General features: G+C 43.0%; 1 protein-coding gene across 1 annotated transcript; it reads right to left on the bottom strand.

Annotated features, from left to right (window-relative positions):
* Nucleotides 1-3,073: 3,073 nt before the first annotated feature.
* BRI3BP (BRI3 binding protein) lies at nt 3,074-12,489 on the bottom strand. Its single transcript, XM_074972469.1, is given in 3 exon segments — nt 3,074-7,900; nt 10,125-10,227; nt 12,205-12,489. Coding segments are annotated over 3 exon segments (807 nt in total). The 3' UTR covers nt 3,074-7,481.
* Between the last annotated feature and the right edge of the window lie 4,818 nt (nt 12,490-17,307).

The following is a 17,307-nucleotide window of genomic DNA, read 5'->3' as shown; positions in this document are numbered from 1 at the left end:
CAGCACTGGCTGGTTCACCTCTCAGATAAAAATACAGCTACCAGGAAATCCCCGGTGTGTGTGTGTGTGTCTGTTTATTGCCAATAGCAACATGAGATTAGCGTGCAATGCAGCTAATTGGAGCCCTCAGGTTCCTGGCAAATAGCCAGCTGAGTATCTCATTCTGGAATCATAAATAGGCGTGTGAGTAGCCCCATGGATTGCAATGGAACTTAAGCGAAGTTTGTCCATCTTGGAAGGATGAAGGGCGGAGTTGACTGTGCTAGTAGATGAAAGAATTGTTCCTCAAAGTCACGCAAAGTAACTATTTCTTCAAGATGTGTTGTCCACATAGATTCCACTTCGTGTGCACACCGTGCTCATGAGATTTGATTCCACTGGGGCTTTCATCAACAGAAGTTGGTCCAATAAAAGATATGACCTCACCCACCTTGTCTCTCTAATATCCTGGGACCAACGGCTACAACCACATTACATATCATATGTATATGATAACACTGAACTGCAATCACGGGAAACAAACTGGCATAATAACCCTCTGTGCTAGGCACTGTACAAACACAAGACATCCCTTTCCTGGATGATCTAAGTGTAAAAAAGAGACCACAGATGGATACAAATGGGGACAGCAAGATACCAGTGGGATGAAACTGTTAATGCTGAAAAGTAAGCAAACATCTTTGTTCTCACATATACTTATGCCTCATTGCCAACCCCAAGTATTCAAAAATCACAAGACAGACACCTCCAAAAATCATGAGATTTTATTTTTTTTAAAATGGGGTTTTTTTTATTTGGTTTCTGTTTTATGAAGCTTTGTGGTACATGGTCACATTTGCAAGCTTTTCTCCACAACCATGAGGACTAGAAATTTACTGTTTTTGTTTAAAAGGTGATATTCTCACCTAATCAGATGCTTCCAGGAGCTCGGTGTAACGCTGGCAGGCCAGATGCCAGCTTTTATCCAGACTGCAAGCATTAGCTACAAACTGACAACCTCATAGCTAGAGTCCAGAGCAGGTATGGTAGTTTTGCTCAAAATAGGTATTAGTCTTATAAGAATGTATTTAGTATTTAGACTCTGTGAAATGCTTGTAAGTTGCTGCGTGCCTTAAACTCACGGGTAACGTTAGTATTCCATGCTATAAGAAAATATGTATGTTTTGCTTCCTAACTTTGAAAATGTTTGCTCTGAACTTATGAATTCAGGCACAGGAATCATTCCCTTCCCCCCCTCCCGCCAGGAGGCGGGGACAGGGGATGCTCTCGGGCACCATGGCCCCCTGCCCAGGACAGATGGAGGGACCCTGGCCCTCCATAGGGCCCTGGGCTCCCCTGGGCAGTTCTTAGCATGGCCTAGCTCCAGCTTGCGGCCTGACCAGGGGGTGGGGAGGAGGATGAGCAGGGCCACAGGGGAATAAGAGGGGCAGGGCATGGGGCTCCTACATGTGTATATGTTTGCTTTCTTTAATCTGTTAACATTTCTTTTTCCTAGTTAATAACAAACCTTTAGTTAGTTTATTACAGGATTGGCTCCAGGTGGTGTCTTTGGTGTAAGATCTAGGGTACCAAATGATCTGGGGGTCAGTGACTGGCCTCTTGAGACTGGGAGCAAATTGCATATTATGTGATGTTTTGTGTAAGTGACCATTTAACACTAAGTCCAGTTTGTCTGGGTGGCAAGATAGATTGGAAAGTCTAAGGGGACTGTCTCCAAGTCCATGGTTAAGTGTTACAGTGATCCAGGAGTTCACATTTGTTACTGGCTTGGTAAAATCTAGTTATAAAACACCCCACCAGTTTGGGGTCTCTGCCCTGTTTTGACAGTCTATCCTGAGGTAGGCACTGGCACTCACGGTCGTGAGCCAGACAGCATGACGGGGGGCTTTAATAAAATCATCAAATAGTGAGAAATATTCACAATATTAGATCAAGAGATTAGCAACACGGCCCTGCCCTTCAGGAAGTCCCATTAGCAGGGTGGGACAAGTTTCTCCAATGACACAACCGCAGAAGGCCTCCCTGGCCCCTGCTCTATCACCTCACCCACCTTTGGTCTCCCTTCCAAGGACCACACTCATAGGATCCTGCTTAGCTTCCCTCCCGCTAGGTAATTTCACCCCTCCTCTAACATCAGAGAAGTGGGGCAGGGATAAGGGGGTTTGAAATTCCCGCATGCCGCCGACCGTTGGTCTTGCGTTGTCTCCGCTGCGCCCCGCGGCCCCGTGAGATCCTAGCTCGGGCGGCGATAGGCCCTGGCCCCCGTGGACAGGCCGCCCCCTGCCTGCCCGCCAGCACAGGCAAACCGCCAGCAGGGAGTCCGCCCCCCTCGGCAGACAGGTGTCACACAGGATGATCTGCCTACCCCCGCCAACCAACAGAGAAGCTGGCTCATGATGGCCTGGGAGCAGCCCCCCGCTTTACACACAAGAGGGGACCTGCTCTGTCTACACCCAGCTCAGACATCATCATGCAGGCTCACAGACACGAACAAAAGTGCACCTGAAGGACAAGACACCCTTTGTCCTGTTGCATTGACAGATCAGCAGCCTCCTGATGACATGGCATAGTGCTAGAAAGGGAAAGGGGGTGGAAGGAAGCATTACTGCTGTAAAATCTGCATAGGAGTCAATGATCCACTCTCTTTAGTCTTTTGTGACCTAGCCACAGACCATGGGGATAGATCATTATCAACATAACTAAGTCAAGGGACAGAGGCTTGCAACAACTTGTATACCATAGGTAAGAATAAAGACAGGTTTCGATGAAGTGAGCTGTAGCTCACGAAAACTTATGCTCAAATAACTTGGTTAGTCTCTAAGGTGCCACAAGTACTCCTTTTCTTTTTGTGAATACAGACTAACACAGCTGCTACTCTGAAACCTGCTTCTTTTAAAGGGCTTTAAGCTGCAGGGTTATGATCACAAACGATGTATGATGCAAATTTTCTCTAATTTAGACAGTCAGGTGCCATCAGACCTCTTTCTCAAATAGTGGAGTTCCAGAAAATTACTTTCCTCCAAACACACGATTTGCAACATAACAGTCTTAAGAGCAATACAGGTCTCAGTGCAAAGTTTTAGTAAACATTTATTTTGTTTAAGCTAAGTCACAATACCATAATTTATTTGTGAAATTGGTCTACAAATATTTAACTACATAATACATTGATCTGGTGGTCAGAGAAGTAATAAATAAAGCCATGTATAGCTCTGTAAAAATAAGTTTGATAGTCATAACTTCTTAAAATATCAGCAAAATCTAATATTTCCCTAAGGGTCATATGTCAAAAGTATACATACACAATTTTCTTCAGAACAAATCATTTTACATAACAATTTGCACAAATTTAAATATGATCTACACTTTAAATCTCATGTACAAAACAGGATGTGAAATTAAATGACTGACATCAGTGCTGAGAACTAGTGCTACAATAGCAAATATAATTCCTGGTTAAAAAGAAGAAAGATAAATTTTTAATGTGCTAATTCTAATCACAGTTCAATGGAATTATCCAAAAATTTAAAATACATGCAGATACAATAAAATCTTTATTCTCAAAAACCAGACAAGTAGAACTTATGGTCAATAACATCATTAGCTGCCAAAACTGGATTATCAGTATGTGAGGCAAATCACATTAAAAAAAACTTTACACCATCAAAAAGCTAAGGTTGGTACTGAGTCTATTTTCCATATTAACTATGCAACAAGTCTTTAAAAGCAAATCACAATTTGAAGAACACACTATTAAGTACACTACTGATCTACATCGGACTTTGTACATTGTACTCTGACATTCAATACCACTTTTGAAAACATTACATTCTGAATACAAAACAGTTAACTATAGGTGAGTTGTGTACTTTCAGATAAATTGCTACAAATGTAAAGCTTTGCAGAATGTTGATGTATTGAAATACACACAGTAGTTTCAAATATTAGGCCCTAAAGTATGAAATATAAAAACTTAAGACCTTAATGGAATTTCTGTTAAAGCCAGACAGCTTGAGGTCCATCATAAACGATCATGTCAATCAATAAAGTAAGGTGACATTCTTCTAAGTAGCTGCTGAAGACAGGACAATAAAAAGGAGCCGGTCAATATTACTAGCCTCTAGAACTGATGACAGGATTTGTTAAACTATGCTAAAGAATGCAAAGATATTACTGCCCATCTCGGAATGAGCCATTTAGTGATTAGAGCAAAGTACGGGGAGTCACAGGATCTGGGTTTTATTCCTAACTCTGCCACTAACTTGCTGTATGGTCATGGGCAAGTCACTCAAACTCCGTGCCTCGGTGTACCCATCTGTAAAATGGAGTGATTACACATCTTTGTAAAGTGCCCTGAGGCCCTCAGATAAAAGCCAGTATCACACAATCACTTCCTATGGAATGAATTATGAAGAATGGAGTAGAAGAGCCTAGTAGGTGAACAGTATAATTTTGTATGGAAAAATATTAGTAAACTATATTTACAAAAGTAACTTGAGAACTGAAATACACCACCAGATTAGCCTTCCAAAAGCATTTTAACTACTGTGCACATTAAATTCAGAGCATTTACAATCATTGAATTTTTGTTTGTGCTCTTTCAAAATAACTACTTTTGAAGTTAGCAGACTATACACTGAGATAATTGAATATTGGGAAACAATACTGATTAAAACAGCCAATTTTAAATAAACTGCCTAAGCATATTTGTCTTGTCTATTTATAACATTTTAAATTTTCTACTGTGTTTAAAATGAAACATTTCACTATACCTGGGATGTAAGTAAATACAAAAATATATTTTCCTGCATGCAGCAGGGTGGGGAAGTTTGGGAGAAGAGTGTTGACACAAAAGGGCTGGTTTTACCAAAAGCTAAAAAAGTGACATAAAAAAAAGACATGGGAATAATATGAATATAATCCAAAAGTAAATTTTATGGTAACATTTTAACGTAAGTCTGTAATATGCAATTCTTGTTATTCTTATATTAATCTTTGTGTTTTTATCTTCAGTACTAAATATAGATTACCTAAAATATAAACATTTTATGTAAAATATAAATCATATTCATAGAAAAGAAAACAGGCATGAATGTACAGACTTCAGGTAACAGTTACACATCCCTGTATTTCCTTATTTCCAATTATGCAAAACTGACTCATGTGGGTCACCTTCTCCCCCAGGAGTTGTCCCACTGAAGACAGTGCAACTATATGCTCTAGTAAGGTTTGTTTGCAGGCTTCAGTCCTTAGGCCCCAAATTCACAAAGCACTTTGCTAAATTGGGGTTTTAATACCTAATTTCAGAGTCTACTTTGTACCCAGATCCTACAAGCACTACTGAGGGTAGTGATTTTTACTATGAATAGTCCCGCTGATATCAATAGCACTACATCTATTAGAGATCACAGGGTTGAGCCTGTAGGACCCTAACCTAGTTTTTAAAGCATAAGAATGAAGAAAGAAGTTTAAATACGGCATTATTAATTTGGAAGCCTGCACATAATCATACAATTTATTTATTTTTTTGTAGGCAAGGGTTGGGTTTTTTTGTTGTTAAATCAGATACTTTGCAATTTTCAACAAAAACTTTGTAAGGATTCAGGGTTTTTGCATTTGCATATGTGGCCACTTAGATAGCATGAAGGATTAAAAAGGCTCACACTACATACTGTCAATTGCAAATTAAACCAATTAACTAAGTTTAAGTGATCACTGACAAATTGGTGCCAAAGATCAAAAAACCCTATATTTTAAAATGGCCATAAATATGGATTTAAAAATAAATCATAGTAATACAAGTTCAATATGGCAGACCAAAAGAGAGATCAGGCAAGTAACATGCATTTTTAAAATAGTCTTCTTGTATGCTTCAGCATTAAAAATTAAAAGGAAATTTACAATGAAAATTCAATGAAATGTTAACATCCTGGTTAAACCCCAAACCAACAAGTTGAAGACAGAATGCCAAATTCTGCTTAGGTGGTTATATGCAATTCCCCTGAAGAAAACAGGGACACATATGTGAAATAGCAGTTTTTGGCTCAGCACAAGATTTTATTTTAACACAGCTTTTAAAAAATATTAGAAACTGGTTCTTCTGTAATGATGGTGTGTATTATCTGTTTAGGTATTTATACTGTGCTCATTGCTATGGCATAAATGCTTTCCCACCATACATCCCCATAACAGCCTTGAAAGTACTGCATTACAAAAGTTAAATGATTTCTCAGACTTTCCTCCCTGAGGTTACCTTTGTCTCAACACACTTCAACAAATCTTACAAAGTCGGTGTCATAATGATCTAGCTTGTTAGCATGATGAGGATACAAATACGTACACCCACCAAAATAAAGTCGCTTCAAAGCTTTCTAACATCACTTTGAAATAATCCTCTATTTTATACACACTTAAGTGACTGACCTCCCCAAAGATCCACTGGGGACACGGACTTCAAGCAAAAAGCACCCATAAGACTTAAAATTTTAGAAAAAAATCCAGATCTTCCTCAAGATAGATTTATTGCTGCTTATTGGTCCTGAGAAAGCTTTAAGCAACAATACATGTGGAAGTATTTCCTCTGCTGCATTTTTTGTTCTGAGGAAGCATGTGGGTCCTGAGATTTAAAAATAAAAAAAAATTTCTTCTTATGCGCTCCTGTGGAAAATGCTTTACTGTGAAGATCAAATATAAACTACTCTGCCACTGAAAATTTGCCAGCACACTACATTTCTTATCCTCGTAGCAATTTTTGTTTTTTTAAACTGCACTTTAAAACAAAACAAAACACTGAAGGCAAAGTCCATAATATGAAAAGCTAAGAAAGAAAACCACATAGCTGTAGAGAGTTATGGGTCCTTCATTTTGCGGTGGCTTTAAAGGGCTTCTGATTTAATGAAGTAACTCCCTTCTTGCCATTAAAAGCTATGGTATGATATTTTTTGGCCTGAATGTGAGAAAATTTTTCATACTATATGAAAAGGCAACTTCAGGCAATGAAATAAATCAACAGTAAATTAGAATGCTCACACCTTTGTAAAAAAAAAAATTAAAACATGGACCCACTATCACTACTTCTCAAGAAAAACATTTGGTAGCTTAAGTAAGATTTTTTTTAATGTCAAATTTGCATAATGCTCAGCTCAGCTTCAATATTTTAAATAATTACTCAATTTGCTTTTATAAAAACTCTACAAAAAGATGTTTTTAAATGCTTGTAAAAGTAAGCGTTTTCACTGATAAAATTCTAGTCATGGATAAAGTTCTCTGAATATATAGCTAAATCTCATATCTTATTTTACAAGTGTTTTTTTCTGAGTGTATGGTCTAGATAAATTACTCTTATTCTTCTAAACACATGATCTAAAGTTTTAACATTGCACATTTTTATCATGTGATGTTTTGTTGCTTAGTAACTTTCAATGAGATAGTGCTTAGTAACCTTCTAGTGAGCTGGTGTGAAGTGATCTATAGGTTTTATTTCATTGGTCATTGGCTCTGTCCATGTTTTCCATTATCCTAGTAAGACGTATGTTCAGAAGTCTAATTTGACTGTCAATATGGTCAATCTTCTCCTCAAGGCTGCTGCTGCTGTTTCTCCTCCAATAAAATCCAACGGGTCCAGTCATGAAGTAGACTGCCACAACAAAGCACAGAGGCAAGACTGCATGCTCTGGTTCTCCTTCATACTTCTGGAGGATGTATACACATGAGAGGGCAAACAGAGCAACTCTTACAATCCAGAAGAAGCGACCAAACAGCATATGTAAGAGACAGAAAAAGAATCCAAGGAAGATAGAAAAAAACCAATAGGCAAGTAAAACAGCACCAATCAGCAGAAGAACACGCGTAGGGTTGTTGGCAACTGCTGCAGGGCTGAAATAATGAGTCAGGTTGGAAGCTGAAAAATAAAAACAAATTTATGAGAAATTAAAAGATAGTTTAATTACATCCGGCAAAGGTAAGTGTAAACTGTGAGCATAACTACTGAAGGGCCATATATCTGCAGACGTTTCAAGGCTGTGGTTTCTTAAAAAAAAAAAAAAAAAAAAAAAAGGGGGGGGAGGTGACCAAATTACTGGATAATGATAAATATATATGTACCCCGTGTGCCCCTTTCACATACCAGCAATCATTAGATTATTTCTATGGTTGTGACTGAGTGAATTCACTTCAGTTAAAGAGAGGGCCACACTAGTCCAGGGCATAAGTTTAGAACTAAGATCAAGGGTAAATATGGTCTTCAAGTAGTAACATTTAGATATTATTTGTTAAGCTGCATTCAGCATCACATAACAGAATAGTACATCCACCTTTAGGATCATGACTATTTCTACCCTTTGTTTCTTTTCATTCTCCCCCATCTTCCTTTGTTTCTCTGCCCTTTCCTTGTGTCTTTCCTTTTCCCCTCTGCATTTCTTTTCCCTGCAGCAACTCTCAGTTTACCCTTTGGACTTCTTCCTCATCCCATTCCATCTGATAAAGCGATCAGCAATAAAATAACGACAACATGTAAAGAGATTAATGACAGGAACTCCATCTGCACGCAAGACTGCTTAAAATTATTCAGCTTTGTGGAGTCTAGATCCCAGAACCATTAGGAAAATAACTTAGTTGTAAAAACAGTATTTTAATTTTTAAAGTGTCTATTTTTTGCTCTATTACAAAAACAAGTCATTGTAATTAGAGAGCCACATATCCCAAACTTTTCCTTCAAAATTCACAGAACACTGGCGCAAGGTGCTATTTCCTCGGCAAGGTTTATAAGCACAAATGAGTGTGTCACCATATTAGAGCACCTGGGCAAGCCACAGCAATATGCCCTTGTTTCGGAAAAGCTAGGAATTCAGTCAAACCAAAAAAAGATATTACATTAGAAATGGAGAGAACATTCTACTACTAACTATTGCAAAGCACATTACAGAAAAGTGCTCCATTAACTTCAACAAGGTTTCCATCACGTGACACACTTAGTGATAAAAATCCTCTTAATTTGTTCCTGTTCCAGCTCCAGTGTCTGATCTACAGCAACCCTAGGACCATGGGTCTTCTTTTCTCTCTTACAGAGAGGAAAGGAGTCACATTTACAGAGTGCTCTATATGACCAGACTTAGCATTAAGAATGTTACAAATATCAGAGATGGGAGTAAGAAAAGGGAGAAATAAAGAGCAGGGAAAACAAGAGAAAACTTAGGTACAGGCAAGGAAATGGACAAAATGAAGGAAGGAAAAAAAAATGTGAAAATACCAGGAAAAATTATGCAGACCTTTTTCATTCTTTTCTAAAGAAAACTTTCTAATAACTGTCCTCTCTTCAGAGAAATATTTTCAAGGCATCCTCATCATGCTAACACAGTAAAGTGATTAAGCTACACAAACCCTTTAAAAGTTTTATTTCCCATACCCCTGCCCAGAGAATTTAACAGTGTTGAGTCCTGTTTACAGAACAGATATAGCAGCAGTGCAAAGCTTTTCTCATACTGCTTTACCAAAATACTTCACCCGCTTCTGGAGTGTTGAGGAGCATTGGGATAGATGGAATTTGAGGGATTACATTATAAGAAAAGGAGAAACAAACTAGAGGTGGGAACTAGTCCCCACCAACACTCTAGAAGGGGTAGATACCTAAACCAGCCCTCACAGTTGCATGCTCTAGGTGCTCTAGAAACTGTCCTCTCCATTCTCTTTAGTGGATGACACCCAGTCACAAGTCTCAAAACACCCAGTGAAGAACAAAGATTAACCACTAACCTGTCCAGATTTAGAAAGCTACACAAGACATCTCTTTGCCCAGATTTTCAACTCAGTGAACTATCAGATCTTGGATTTTAGCTCACTGGTCAGATCTCTTTCCATTCTCTGCTTCAAAGCTACAGAATGCAGAGTAGCAGGATTGTTTTACTTCTTTTGTTTGGAAGTATTAATGACAAAATGTAAACCCTGGTAGTGCTCCCAGAAACTGCGGTGATGGATGATTTATAAATGCATGTAATAACAGGTATCAAAGATAATACAAATGCAAAGGTAATACATACCTTCTTAATATTCTCCATCCTCCCCATACCTGTAAAAACATCCATAAGGATTACCTGCATAATTTTGGGTTTAATAGACATCACACTTACCATCAATTCCAAGAACATCCAGCACATCAGTCCATATTCTCCAGAATGTGTCTACTAATACATCCACACCGTAAACAAATCTTTCTGTCAGCCTTGAGAAAAACTGTAAAATAAAATGCTACTGTAAAGAATGACCATTGGAAATCAACCTTGAGGGGTTTATGCAGTTTATTCAATTTTCAGTACATCTTAAATAAACAAACAAACATAAATATATATATATATATATATATATACACACACACACATATATTTCCCTTTACCATAGTATCTGAGTGCCTCCAAGTATTTAAAAATAAATGTAGCAAATCTTTCTTCCCTTTGAGATCACAGGAAAAACTGAGTTAACATAGGTTTTTGTTTGCCTGCTTGTTCATATTTGTGTGTTATTTGCAACAAGTTCATAACTGGTGTGTGAAAACCAAAAACTCTTTCAATGCAATTCTCAGATATTTACTGAAAACCTGATAGGTCCATAAACGATGTGTTGGAGATCTACACAAAACTTTAAAGACAGTGCAAATTATACTCATTCAATTCAGTAAATTACATACCTTCATGTTGTTATGATACAGAGGGAGTTAAGATTGGGAAATGTGAAGTTAGAAGATTGAATGAGAAAATGAGTACACCTGAAGGCTGATTTGGTTTCCTTTGGGAACAGCCTAATCTAAATTTGTTTTGAAGATTACTCTACTTGTTAGTCTTATTTCAGTTCTTGTGTGTATCCCTGAAGAATCTGACCTGAATCCCTGAGAAGGGTCAGACAACACTGTGGAAAAACACCTGCATCCTCATGCCTTCACTGCTGTAAAAGCTACACCAAAGGTTTTCAGGTCCAAATTTTGCAATGTAGTGGCAGCCTTCTGAAGGTTGTCACTATAAACTTCCTGAACAAAAAGCTATCGAGATTATAGGTGAAAAAGATGGATATTTGGCTCAGCTTGCTTCCTCTAATCTAGCACCTGCATCTTCCATGCTGCTCCCTAATTTACTGCCAGCTATTGCGCAAGAACCTTCTCCTGGCCTCCTAGTGACATCCAGCTCAGCCTTCCTCTCTCTCCATTTCAACAATCTTATCTGAACACATTTTCTTCTCCTCCTTGCCCAAGTGTCTTGATTCTTTCCCTCTGACACTTTACTGTATTGAATACAAACAATGCTGTAACTGTATTTCAAAAAGCACTGTGACAAAACTGAAATATATGCTCTGTATAAATCGTTTAGTATTGCTTCTAATTTACTCTCCCAGCACTAGTTTAATAATCCATCCACGCCTCTATTTGTACTAACAACGAGAAGGAAGCCAAAGATTTCTCATTCAGTTTTTGCTTGGGAGGGTAGGGAGTTCTCAGACCCAGTTTTTCTTTGCTATAGGGCACTAGGGGACAGAGGGCCTTGGGTCCACAATGTGAAAGTCATTGGCCACCGCTTCTAAACACCACGAACCTGCGCTAGTATCTGGTGGATCAGAAACGCAGAGCAGCCACCCACAGAGGGAGCCAGACAGCCCGCTGCCGCGTTGCCTTGCTCGCAGCGCCCTCCCCGTCCAGCCCCGTGGCCCCCGGGAAGGCTCTTTTCTGCAGGTTAATCCTTACGAGGGGGTCTCCTTTAAGTTTCCGGGGGAGCAGAATGTCTGCGCGGCGGGGGGCTGTTTCTACTCCTACACCAGCTGAAAAAGCTGCACGCCCCGAGCGTCCCCCCTTCCAGCCTCGCCCCACGCCACCAAGAGACGCTTCGGGGTGAGGAGGCAACGAAGGCAAGCAGCCCCCGTGGGGCTTTCAACGATTCCGGCTCCCACCCACCTCCACCCCGGGCCGACCCCCCGCGGCTCCCGGGCAGCCTAGTCCCCGTAGGGCTGGCGCGGGGCGCCGGGGAACTTGCGGGGCTTGCTCGGGCCGGGGGGGCTGCGGGGAGCGCCCGAAGCCGGGAACTGGGCGGCGGCGCGGGATGGCGGGAGCCGGGGGGAGGGATCGGCCGCAGGGCCCGCGCCTTTTCCCCACCCCGCTAGGGGAGGGCAGGGGGCTCGGGGCTCGCCCGGGGGCGGGGGGGGGGCTCGCCGGGGACGGGGGTGTCTCACCTTCTGCAGGGCCCGCACGTTCTCCTCGCCGAACAAGCTGCTCACCCCCTGGTAGATGCCGCTGGCCGCCCGGCGGAAGCTGTTCTGCTTGTCTGCGCCGCGGCTCCGGGCGGCCCAGGCTCCCGGTCCCACCACCTCGCCCAGCAGCAGCAGGAGAAGCAGCGCCAGGCCGGGCACGAGCCGCCCCCTGCCTCCCGCCGCCATGTCGCTCAGCCCGGCCGAGCCCCCCTAGCGCCGCGCGCCGCCGCCTGCGCGCGAGGAGCCTGTGGCCGCCGCTCCCAGCATCCTCCCGCCCGGCGGGCCGCACAGGGTCCCGCGGCGGTTGCAGCGCCCCCTGCGGGAGGCGGAGTGACAGGGCCTGTCCCTCGGGGCCGCCCGCCCTCCCGCCCAGGAGCCGGCGGCGAGCCCGGGCCGGGTAGCGCTCATCGCCGGGCGGAGTGACGGACAGCGCTCACAACGCAACACACACACACTGCACACCCCTGACCTCACAATACACAGAGTGCACACCCCTCACCTCACAGTGCACACCCCTGACAGTGCAACACGCACACTGCAATCCGTTCACCTCACAATACACCCGCACCGCACACCCCTCACCTCACAATACACCCACACCGCACACCCCTCACCTCACACTGCACACCCCTGACAGTGCAACACCCACACTGCACACTCCTCACCTCACAATACACAGACAGTGCACACCCCTCACAACGCAACACACACTGCATATCCCTCACCTCACAATATACACACCCCGCACACCCCTCACAGCATACACTGCATAGCCCACCTCACAATATAAACACATTGGCCACCCCTCACCTTACAACATACAAACCACCCCTCCCAGCACAACACGCACACTCTCACCTCACAATAAACACTTTGCACATCCTCACAGCACAACAAACACACTGTACATTCCTCTCTTCACAATATACACACACACCGCACACCCCTCACAGCTAGGGTGACCAGATAGCAAGTGTGAAAAATCAGGACACTTTTTTTTCCCAGGGTGTGTGCGTGTGTTATAGTTGCATATATAAGACTAAGTCCCTAATATCGGGACGTCTGGTTACCCAACTTACAGTGTATCACACACACACCCCTCACAGTGCACCACATCCACCTCTCATTTCACAACACACACACCTTGCACATCCCTCACCTCATAATTAGGGCCCTACCAAATTCAGGGTCCATTTTGGTCAATTTCACCGTCATAGGATTTTAAAAATCGTAAATTTCAGGATTTCAGCTATTTAAATCTGAAATTTCATGGTGTTGTAATTAGAGGGGTCCTGACCCAAAAAGAAGTTGTTGGGGGGTTGCAGTACTGCTACCCTTACTTCTGTGCTGCCTTCAGAGCTGGGCAGCTGGAGAGCTGCGGCTGCTGTCTCAAACTGTCTGCATCCTCTGTTCCGGCATTTATAGAGAAAAGCAGGCTTCTGAGTGGCTGCAAAAGTAAGACTATTAGAGGTATTATTGCATCCTGTGCTAATGAGCAGTGCAATGAATTAGAATAGGGGGTAGGCCTGGACATAAGGCACTCTGTTATTTGATATGAAAATCGATATATAGGCTTATGTGTAAGCAACTTTGCTGAAAGTACCAAATAAATGAATGAACTGGGTTTAGAGGTTGGGTGGCATGTTCAAAAGCAACCAAGTGACTTTAGGTGCATGAGTCCCATTGACTTTCACTTTAACTTGTGCTCCCAAGTCCTAAATCATCAGTTCTCAAACTTCATTGCACCATGACCCCCTTCTGACAACAAAATTTACTACATGACCCCACGACGGGGGACCAAAGACTGAGCCTGCTGCCCCGGATGTGGGGGCCAAAGCTGAAGCCCAAGGCCTTCTACCCTGGGTGGGGGGCATGTAATCTTAGCCCTGGCCAGTGGGGCTTGGGCTTCAGGCCAGGGCAATGGGGCTTGGGCTTGGGCTTCAGACTTGCTGGGGCCCAGGGCCAATACCAGTCTTGGCGACCCCATTAAAATGGGCTCGCAACCCACTTTGGGCTCCTGACCTATCCTCAGTCATTCACAGGCTTTTGACAATCCCACTCAGAGGCAATAAATAATAAAAAAAAATGCACAAGGGAGCATTGGAGCCGGCTGCAGTGCTGTAGGGAAGAATGGAAAGTAAAAATATTACCTGGAATCTTATCACAGCTTGGCTTCTAAGAAGCAATATTGTCAACCCGAAAAGTTCAAAAATCATGAGTCAGACCCATGGGTGGTGGGTGAACACCCGCCAACCCTTCCCCTTTCACCCGAGGTCCTGCCAACCATAGCTGGAGGAGCCCTGAGTGGCCAGAGGAGCCCCAGGCTGCCTGCCCCACCCAGCTCCTCTAGCACTGGGCCGGCCCCATCGCCACCCCAGGGTGCTGGCTTGACCCCCCGAGGCTATCTGTGGCTGCTAGCAGGCCCAAGCTCCAGGCCGCTGGCTAGAGCTGAGCCCCCGCCCACTTAAGGGTAGATGGGGAGGGAAGGTGATACCTCGGGGTGGAACATGGGCGGGGCCACAGCCTGGGTCAGGGGAGGCTTAGCCTGCCCTGGCCTTTGATACCCACCACCCATGGTCAGACTCCCAAAAATCATAAGATTGGCCAAAAAGGGGTGGGTCACAGGAGGTGGGATGTGAAGGGGTAGGTGTGTGTGTTATGTATCAGTGTGCCCCTGGCTGCCCTGATGCCTGACTCTCTCTCAGGTGTGTTTGTGTTTTGAAGAAGATAGGTGTGTGTTGTGTTGTGAGGAGTGATGTGGCAGGGGTGTGTGTTGTGCTGTGAGAAGTGATGACGAGGGTGTTGTGCTGTGAAGGGTGTACAGTGTGTGTATTGTGGTGTGAGAGGTGTGTGTATGCAGTGTATGTATTATAAATAGGGCCTTACCAAATTCACGGCCATGAAAAACACATCATGGACCGTGAAATCTAGTCCCTCCTACCCCTGGTGAAATCTGGTCTTTCATGTGCTTTTACCCTATACTATACAGATTTCATGGGAGGAGACCAGCATTTCTCAAATTGGGGGTCCTGACCCAAAAGGGGGGTCACAAGGTTATTTTAGGGGGGTCATGGTATCGTCACCCTTACTTCTGCGCTGCCTTCAGAGCTAGGTGGCCAGAGAACAGCGGCTGTTGGCTGGCTCTGAAGGCAGCGCCCTGCCAGCAGCAGTGCAGAAGTAAGGGTAGCAGTACCGCAACCCCCTACAATAACCTTGCAACCCCCCAACAACTTCTTTGTGCAACCTTAATTTGATCCCCCTGTGCATGTGTATTATGGTGCAATCTAATTACATGATCACAAACTATTTTTTTCATAGGATCCCTGCCTCATTCAGTGCCCTGGACAGACTGTGCCCTGGGGAGGAGTCAGGATCGTTATCATGAGGGTTGGGATCTTTAGATCCACAGCACAGTCCCTTGTCACTTGAACTAAGAGTAACTGGTAACTGCTGTTATCTTTGTTTGGACCTGCCACTAGAGGTGGTGAAGACACACACTTTTCCAGTGGGTTTCACAGCTATTTTCTAGAGAGCAAAGGGATATTGAGACTTGGGAATAAGAGTCAATTCCAGCAATGTTTCCAACAAAATGGTGCAAGTATAGAGGAAAGCTCCCATAGCCACAAGCTACTCTGAGCAGGTACTTGTCAGGGTTAGGGGCTATGCTACCACTGTTGCTACCACTGGTGATGCTCCCCTAGGGAGTAGGGATACAGCAGCCCCTCAGGTCCTCAGAGCACAGGGGCTGTGGTTTCCCCTGGCCATTATGCAGGCTGGGTAAGGTTGGAGACAAAGGCTCCTTACACTTCCCCCAGACATGCTGCCTGTGTGAAGGCCCCATGTCAACCTCTTCCTTACAGTGATTGCACCTTTGGCAGGGACCAATGCTATGACATCATCTGAACTACATGGTGTTCAGTGATCACACAGTGTTTAAGGTGCTTGCAAGAGTTTTGCTTTGTTCGGAATCCAGCTCCAGCCCTGTGTGCATAATAACTTTCAGAGCAAGCAGTCCAGACTCTCTGTCAAGCTCAATCTTTAAAGGCACAGCCCCAAATACTACAAACTTTTACAGTGACGTGGAGAGTGGTTAAGGATGTCTCTCTCTGGGCCACATTTCATTAGACCCTAAGAATCAAGAAGAGGTGAAAGGTAGCTACAGATAATGATTAGTGTTTTAGAACTACCAAACTTCTCACTTGTACAGGTATGAATATTATTTGTATGTATTCTAATCAAGATCTGAAATTACAGCTAGTACTTTCATGTATGTAATAGATTCCAGGACTGAAGTGGACTCTGGATGTAAGCTTTTACATGTTGTCCACAAGAAGAACTGGATTTGCTTCAATTATTGTGTTGAAAGTTTCCTCAATTGGAGAAGGATCTCCCTCACTCCTGCAGAACAAGCAAGGTCCAGCCCTTTGTCCCTGCGTGATCTGGAGCAGAACAAAGGACATTTGGTGTCTTTTTGGTGACTAAAAGCTTTATTTTGGGAGTTCTCCACCTTCAGAACAAGTCCTCAGAACCATTTGTGCTGAACCTGTTAGTGTCTGCTTGAGGAGTTTGTCTATTTTAGAACAATCCTCATAAGGGTGCTTAAGAGTTTAGACTTCCAATCATTCCATAAAATGTGTGCCTTGTGGTGTATCCTGCCTCATTGTGTCAACCAGACAACCTCTTCAGTTCTCAAAATGGAATTTAATCTTTGGATACTTGCACAGGTTTATTCACATACTTATTATATTCAAGTGGGTGTGTGGAGTGTCCTTAATCCAAACCTAGAATGGGGGAAAGTATCTTGTTTTGAAATGATTTTGTTATACAAAAGTAGCATTTGAAAGATATTTAGGTGAAAATGGTGAATTACAATGAATACTGTTCACACTATTATTCTCCAGTCTTTAAAGCTGCTGAAATGTGGGTATATTCTAGTGTAAAAAAAAAATTCTAAAGTAGCCATACAACGATATTCAAGGGATGCTTGTTCAGTTTTCCTTCAAGTTCTTACAGTTTCCTAAAGCCTCCTTTGGAATCCTGGAAAATTAAGGATGAGACTGAGAAAAGGAGAGAAAGAATTGAAAA

This window comes from Natator depressus, chromosome 15 (genome assembly GCF_965152275.1).
Source record: "Natator depressus isolate rNatDep1 chromosome 15, rNatDep2.hap1, whole genome shotgun sequence".
NCBI classification, from domain to species: Eukaryota; Metazoa; Chordata; order Testudines; family Cheloniidae; genus Natator; species Natator depressus.
Note: the sequence above shows the minus strand (reverse complement) of the source record. Positions and strands in the feature narration are given on the sequence as shown.